General features: G+C 34.4%; 1 protein-coding gene and 1 non-coding gene across 4 annotated transcripts; one reads left to right on the forward strand and one right to left on the reverse strand.

Moving 5' to 3' along the window:
• Positions 1 to 459: 459 nt before the first annotated feature.
• On the reverse strand, positions 460 to 6,922 carry LOC131644931 (putative disease resistance RPP13-like protein 1). 3 transcript variants are annotated; one of them, XM_058915552.1, is made up of 4 exons: positions 3,093 to 6,922; positions 2,817 to 2,903; positions 2,638 to 2,711; positions 460 to 2,191 (listed from the first exon to the last, which is right to left on the reverse strand). In XM_058915552.1, the coding sequence occupies exon 1, from the start codon at positions 6,866 to 6,868 to the stop codon at positions 3,125 to 3,127; it is 3,744 nt and encodes a 1,247-aa protein (XP_058771535.1). In that variant the 5' UTR covers positions 6,869 to 6,922; the 3' UTR covers positions 460 to 2,191; positions 2,638 to 2,711; positions 2,817 to 2,903; positions 3,093 to 3,124. The 3 variants fall into 3 exon arrangements, with proteins under 3 accessions (XP_058771535.1, XP_058771536.1, XP_058771534.1); XM_058915553.1 differs by having other exon boundaries at positions 460 to 2,111; positions 2,605 to 2,711; XM_058915551.1 differs by having other exon boundaries at positions 462 to 2,111.
• Positions 6,923 to 7,077: 155 nt separating this feature from the next.
• TRNAY-GUA (transfer RNA tyrosine (anticodon GUA)) lies at positions 7,078 to 7,168 on the forward strand. Its single transcript is given in 2 exon segments — positions 7,078 to 7,114; positions 7,133 to 7,168. It is a non-coding gene; the product is annotated as a tRNA-Tyr (tRNA).
• Positions 7,169 to 8,289: the final 1,121 nt, after the last annotated feature.

The raw sequence follows: 8,289 nt of genomic DNA on the forward strand, positions 1-8,289 counted from the left end.
TTAATCTTGATGAAGTCAAAATATGATAGAAACATGAAAGGGTTGTTAGAAAAAAAAATTAAAACCATTTAAAAATGATGATGGTGCATAGGGGTGTGCATGGTTGGTTATTTTTAAAAATCAAACTATAACCATTTTAAAACCATTTAAATGGTTTGGATTTATAACCATAACCACATTTTAATCCAAACTGGTTATAAAATTGATTATAATTATATAACCGATTTTTAAAAAAAATCCAGTTTTGAAAATGATTTTTTCCGAAAATATTTTTTTTCAAAAAAAAAAATTATTTTGAGAATTAAAATATTTGGATTTGGATAACAACCGAATCCAAAATAATTTAACCGGTTAATAACCATTTAATTATATCCGGATTATTTGAATGGATAACCAAACGATTAATAATTAAATCGATTAATAATCATTCAATTATATTCGGATATTTAAAAGTGGTTTAGGTTTGGTTATGGATTTGGACATCAAAACCGGATATTTTGCACACCCCTAATGGTGCATAATTTTTAACTAGTCTGAAAATTAAAAAATATTAAAAAGTTTAGGCAACAAGGAACATCCGTGGCAAAAAATAAATAAAATAAAAAAGTTTAGACAACAAGGAAAAACCGTGGCCAAAAATAAATAAAATCGTTATCTATAATATTGCAAATCGGATAACTTGACTGCAAGTTATCCGGTGAAGAAAAATTACAAACCGGATAACTTGACTGTAAGTTGTCCGGTGAAGAAAAATTACAAACCGGATAACTTGACTGCAAGTTATCCGGTGAAGAAAATTACAAACCGGAAAACTTGATTGCAAGTTATCCGATACACTTTGGTAGAGGTGTGAAATGGTAAATATTAAATAATAAAATTATTTTATAAATTAAAAGGATAAAATTGAAATATTTTAAAAAATGTAGGGATAGATGGATAATGGTAGAGGTATGAGGTATAATTTTCAATAAGTACTGGGTACGAGTATGAATAATTATACACTAAAATAAACAGATATGAGAATAATTATACACTAAAATAAATAGATATGAGTGTAGGTACGAATACTTTAGTATCTAATTTACCCCGTACCCTCGCAATACATATTTATGTAGTATTATTATAAAAAATAGGTTGATTTTTGCATTAATATGAGCTCGAGTATGGGGATTTTTTTCAAAAATACGAATAGTAAGTCCCAAGGTAGAGCGAAATGAAGTCATTGTGGTGAATTTGTTAGGGAAATACGCTAGATTACAAGGTCATGAACGTTATGCTTCAAAATAATTTGGAAACTTATTAGAGGGTTTGACATGAGGGATAATGACAATGGTTAATGGTTTTTTCATGATCATATTTGATTTACAAGCTGATAAAGAGAAGATCATCTTAAATGGTCCTTTGATGATATTTGCTCATTATCTAACGATCTCACAATGGTCTCCAAAATTCATATCTCCATAAGCAAAGATTTAAGGTATGTTAGTCTGGATCAAATACCTCGGATTAAATTTGGTACACTATGATCAGAGTTTTCTTCTAGCAATGGCGGTTGGCATGCCAATCAAGTTCGATGCTACTACATTGATTGTTGAAAGGGGATGTTTGGGGAGTATGTATAGAAGTTGATCCGACGGAACCGATTGTTGGCAAAGTTTGGCTTAATGGATAATGGTACAAGCCTACAAGGTAACTTATGGTACAAACCTGGTTCATTTTAACCTAGGAAATGATGACAAATCTCTTCATGTGTGGAGGACTAAGAGTACATACATAATTACATATACACCTAATCCTCATTACCTATGATACCGAACATTGGACAACCAAGTTTGGAATAAGTAGTAGGAATACTGTCAAAATGGTATTTGATGCATCAGCCAGTTAGTCTTCTCAGGTTTTCCATTCTTGCAATAGATGGTTGGTGTTGCATACATGTAACTTTTTAAATCTCGATCACAACACCATTAGCACAAAATTCTCTAGTTCTCCCCATCTTGTTTCACTTCCTTGTTCATTGGTGCAAACCTTTCTTCTTTTCCTTGCTCCTGATGTGTATGCTTAAGAAGGCCTGTGAAAATAGTGGTGGATCTTTGCATCTTTTCTAACTCCTACATCATTTTGTAAAACAATTTCTCATATGTTATACCTTATACATTTAAGGAACGGATCTTTGCATCTTTTCTAACTCCTACATCATTTTGTAAAACAATTTCTCATATGTTATACCTTATACATTTAAGGAACTCTTCTGGCAGACAATGCATAAAACTGGTTTTAGAATTATATTAACATTTTCTTTTGTAGTTTGCGTATTAAGTTAAATGAATTACTCAAATTAGGCTCGTAAGGAGCACCTAAATATGAATCATCTCACCAGTTGTAGAGCCTACAGAAATGCAAGGAACATGTTATGACAACACAAATTTGGTAATGGGTCTTTCAATTGAATATGTCAACCCCTGGGAAGGAATTAATAATGGGTTTGAAATTTTGATGTCAATTTTTTACCGGAAACATCACCAAAAAATACGGATGCAATAAGATGTAAAAAATCAGTTTGATTACCATAGTATCCATGAATAAGTGTGAAAGTGAAACTACCTATTGCATTAGAAGGAAAGTTCAAGAACTCACGTGGTTGTACAAATCAAAGTCAGCATGATCAATATTCCCAGCCTAATCATCAAGGGAGATAACTGTTTCAATATCTGTAATACCAAATCAAATGATATTTTTGAGACCATACAAACTATTAACTATATCATTCACACATGGCCACAACAATAACGAGATTTCTGCTCAGATGATTTTACCTGAAAATATGGAAAAACATTTGTTGTAAATCTGCATCCAAACGACCTTGTTTACAAACATGCACCCATACAACCTCGTACAGCAAACTGCAAACAACATGAAAAAAAGACAAATGTTCAAGATACAGAAAATAGATAGAAAGGGAGGAATAAGTTGGCTGGGCTAATAGTAGGATTTAATTTTCATCTGTTTAAAAAGAAAACGAAAAAAGTTGGTGCAGAGTACGAATGAAATTAGAAAAATGGCATTTACAGGAGGCAGAGAAAAACATTTACCGATTTAAAATCCAATTTCAAGCTTAATAAATTTATCTGCGGTTAAACTGAATGTCTGGGATGTGGGAAAGTTTCGGCCAGATTTGCGGGTGTTTCATGCGGCACCGTTCTTCCAGCAGAGGACATCGATAGATTCGTAGCTTAAGCAGAGAGGCAGGTAGTCTGCTGTCTCCCGCTATATTCTCCAGCTTGGGAGAGTCTCTAATTGATAGTTTTCGGAGGGATGTGAGGTGGAGAAGCCCCCTGCACTCCAATGTGTGCAAACTTGACATACTCCATAGCTCAAGGGAGGTAAGAGAGGGAGGTAGCAACGCAAAATCCTCCTTGGGGAAAGACTGGGCACTATCAGTAATGGTAAGATGGGTAAGCATGTCTGGAAAAGTTAGAGATGGGCTCCTTAATAACTTGTCGCAGTTCAAGATCCGAAGTGATCTCAAGCTAGATGGCATACCTCCTTCAGGAAAAGTCTCAATTTCTGGGCAATCTTCTATTGTCAAATTTTCTAACATTGGGAGAAAAGTATCTATGTGACAAGGAAGTGACTTTAAATTAACGCAGCAGGAGACATGCAATGTATTCAAGTTTGGAGCAGACAACCCCTCTCCTAGGAATGGTACAAAATTGGGGCAGTCTCTATTACCAATATCAACGAGATTTTGAAGATTCTTCAAAGCGGAAAGATATTCAAAGTTTTCACAGTTTTTGATACACAGATATTGAAGATTTGGAAAGGTTTCCAATGAGAGGGTTCTAAGAGAATCGCAACTCCTTTTTATATACAAATACACAAGTGACTCGAGTTGGTGGTTTTGCATTGGGAAATCTAGATTTTCACAATTCTTGATAGTTAGGCGCTTCAAGGATGCGGGCAAACAATCTCTCGGAAATGATATTGCAGATGAACAATCCTCAATGTCTAAATCTTGAAGAGAAGTTGGTACGGAGACTCTGAAGGCTTCAAACACGGACTCTGTCACTGATCTTCCTTGAGTTTTTAACTCTTTTAATGAAAGTGGCAGTAGCTCTGGTAGTGCTACTTTATTGCTTGCACACACCACTAGTGTAGTTATGACAAGGGACCTCGGGAGAGAAGAAGCAAGTTGGTAGCATTGTTCAATCACAAGTACTTCCAAAGCAGGAAGATGAGATGGCAAATTTCCCCGTAATATAGGACAATCAATAAGCAAAAGGGTCTTCAATATAGGGAAGGGAGCAGCTGATTCATGGGGATGATGCCACACTTCCCAACAAGGCATGTCACGGAACTCAAGACGTTCAAGGCAAGGAAAAAGTGTCTCTGAAAAAAAATCACCATATTCAGATCCAATAATCTCCATCATACTCATTCTACTGATTCTCAATTTCTTAAGAGAGCGTAGTTGTTCTAGTGGGGGCAGGATGCAACAATTATGACAATTATAGAAAGATAACTCAGTCAAATTGTGGTAGGAAGGATCTGCAACCCATTCTGGAAATTTTGTGCCCCTGTATCCATCAATATGTAGCCTTTTCAGGTTCTTGGTAGGTTGTAAATTGCCAAGTATATCCATCTCGCTTTGTGAATTCTTAAAATCGTCCTTTGCATCTTGAGACCATACATACGATAATTCTTCAAGGTACTTCTTATCCATTATCTTTGCCTTTGATGCTTCAAAGCTGTTGGTAACATTCTCTAATTTCTTAATGGAAAGTGATCCGTGAAGATTTGAAAGTGTCCCCAGTTCCTTGATCCCTTTCTCTTCATGTTTTCCCACAACAAAATAACTCAAATAATGCAAATGATTTAATTTGCTCATTCCAACAGGCATTTCTTCTAACTTATCACTTCCACGGATATCAAGATGGCGCAAATTTACAAGATTTTGCATATCATTGGGAAGCAAGGTTAGTTCAAGACAATTGCACAACCTCAACGTTTGTAGATTATACAAATTACACAGTGACTCTGGTAATGTTTTAATTGTCGTGGAAGAGAGATCCAAGTAACGCAAATGGATCAGTTCACATATCGAATCGGGCAATGCATCAAGATATGGAGAGTAGTGAAATGACAAAACTCTCAAGCTCTTCAATGTGGATAAAATGATGCATGATGCCTTTTCGATATTGGAAGAAGGGAGTTTAAAATTGTTTGTCAAAAATGTCCTAAGATGTTTTGCTCGGCCAAAAATATCAAAGTTTTCCAAGACTGGACCACTGAAGCTTCTAAATGATAAATGACGGGTCATGGTGCCAATCTTCGATTCTTTCCCAAGTTTTTCTGTTCTAAAATAGAAATCTCCACCGAGCAATATTGCTAAGTCATGCACCAGATCATGCATCACAAAATGCTGGTAGCTGTTCCCATTTCCCGAACGTTGAAAAAATGATCTAGAAGCTAAGTCATTAAAATACCCATGACCAACTTCTTCTAAAGTCTTGTTATTTTCTGAAGGATGTAAAAGATCCTCGGCCATCCACAACAAAACCAGTTCATCTTTTTCAAATTCATAATCCTTAGGATACAAGGAACAATAAACAAAGCAGCGTTTCAAATAAGGAGGGAGATAATGATAACTAATTCTTAGAGCTGGAATGATATTACTCTCATTTTCCCAAATGTTACTACTTAGTATATCATCCCAATCCTTGATGTCCCGTTTACTTCGCAACAAGCCCCCAAGTGATTGTGCTGCTAAAGGCAATCCCTTGCATTTTCTAACAATCTCTTTGCCAATTCTATGGAGATTCTTATTCTCACTGAATTCTTTTAGAGAAAGGCATGCATGGTTTGCAAACACTGACCAACAATCTTCATCAGACAATTTCTCAAGAGAGTAATCTTGTTTAGTTTGTACCATAGAAGCAACTTTTTGGATACGGGTTGTTACAAGAATTCTACTTCCTTTAGCTCCATATTGAAGAGGCCTTAAAAGAGAATTCCAGCCGTGATAATCCTCGGTCCATACATCATCCAAAACAATTAAGAACTTTTTTCCAGCCAGGTTTTCCTTCAAATCACGATGAAGCAACTCTTTGTTATCTGTGCTACAAGCATACCCCACAATTGACTCCAAGATGGCCTTTGCAACATTCAATTCATCAAAATGATCAGAAACACAAGCCCATGCTCGAACATTGAATTTCTGCTTTATAGTGTCATGGTTGTACACAGATTGAGCTAAAGTAGTTTTTCCCACTCCACCCATACCAACTATAGGGATCACAGAAATCTCATCCTTATCATGATCATCATCTAACAGTAATTTGAGAATGGCCTCTTTGTCTTGATCCCTACCAAATATGTTAGATCTGTCTTCTAAAGAGGTTGATGGAGATCTCCAGGATGAGTGATGAGTTGCAATATGTTGAAGGCCAAGAATATCTTTGAAATTGAGAATGTGTTCAAGCCTAGCAACTATATCTTCCAGCTTACAAACCATATCCCTTTCCTCAGAGTTGAAAAGGCGAGAGAAATAGTTAGTAGTACTGACCTCCTTGTTCTTCTGAGTAGTTGCAGTTTTAGTAAAAATCCGATCGAGGAGGTCATCAGCGACATAGAGAGCATCTTTGAGATCATCAAGCCATTTGTTAACAGCAGAGTCATGGATCTGCTTTTGTTCAGCATCGTTAAGCACGGCTTCAACAGCATAAAGAGTGTTCTTCAACCTTTGCACCAAATTGATGTCAAGTTTCTTTCCACGGATCAAGTCAACAAGCTGAGGAGCAGCAAGCTTGTCGAGGACGACTTCAATGAAAGCAGAGAGAAAAGCTTCACCAACAACCGCGGCAGCCATAAGATAATTGAGTGATAAGATTGAAATAGAAATGGGAAAATCAGAAAGTGATTGTAACTACTTCACTGTGGTCAACTGGTTGGATTCTTTATACATAGAAGCAGACTAGAAACCAAGACAATTACTGTTAGTATTAAATTAATTTAGAATAAACCTTTAATTAGGAATCAATAGTTAAGTTAATATTGACACTAACTCTGAGTATCAAACCGACCTTAGCTCAGTTGGTAGAGCGGAGGACTGTAGTTGGGACACCATGCTGTCATCCTTAGGTCACTGGTTCGAATCCGGTAGGTCGGAATTTTTACTTCACAGTTCTAAGATTTGCGAACTTCATACATTATTTTGAATCTGTTATTAAACTAGTTTTCAATTGCTTTTAAAATGGAAGAACGATAATCAGTTTTTTTTGTTTTGAAAGAAAAAAGGTTGACAGAGTTACCAGAGATTGAGAAGCAGGGCATTGCCATCGTCGTCGTTCAGAAAGCCTTGCGGGAGAGTTTCCCACCCACCGGAGGAGAGGAAGGTTTCTATTTTTTTTGTACCGTGAATGGAAAGGGGAAATTATAGCAGCAATCTTTCTTTTCACTCCCCAACCTTGATGATGAGGCTTTTTTTTTTTTCTTTTTGCGGTTGTTAACAAGTAATTAACGATTTTCCGTTGAAAATTTAAATAAAGAAGTTATTATTTAAAAAACTTAAATATAAAGAAAATTTTATTCAAGAAGCTTAAAATTTTAAATTTCAAATACATTAATATTCTTAATAATCCTAGTATAGTTTGCTAAGAGCATATAAACAACATTTACAAGTTACATGTAATAATTGCACTAGAGTATAGTTTGCTAAGAGCATATTTTAATGGTGGGAACTTATTGATTTCTTAATGAAATCTCATAGAGAATTTAATATTAAATATTATTTTTAAATCAATCAAGTTAAAAAATAGTTATTAAATTGTAGTACAATATATATTAAATTGTATATAAATTAATAGAGTCAAATATATATTATTTAATTATAATTATCATAGTTGAAAATTTAAAACTACTTAAATGCGACTCAAAAACTAGTAGAAATTTGGGATATATTGAGATAAAAACTATGTGTATAATTCAGATGGTTTAATATTAAAACCAATTGTTAAAAATTTGCGGCTTTTATAATATATTTAAAAACCTTTATTATTTTATTTATGATTTGTTAAAAATTTGCGGCTTTTATAATATATTTAAAAACCTTTATTATTTTATTTATGATTTATAGTAAAATAAATATATAAAATGTTATTACTTTGAAACAAATTGTTATTTATACGAGAACTTGTTAATATTAAAACTTTTTATTATAAATTATTTATGGTAAAACCAGCTATGGTTTTGAATATTAGTTCTAAAAAACAGTTCAGTTTGTTTACTGGA

This window comes from Vicia villosa, linkage group LG1 (assembly GCF_029867415.1).
Source record: "Vicia villosa cultivar HV-30 ecotype Madison, WI linkage group LG1, Vvil1.0, whole genome shotgun sequence".
In the NCBI taxonomy this organism is placed as follows: Eukaryota; Viridiplantae; Streptophyta; class Magnoliopsida; order Fabales; family Fabaceae; genus Vicia; species Vicia villosa.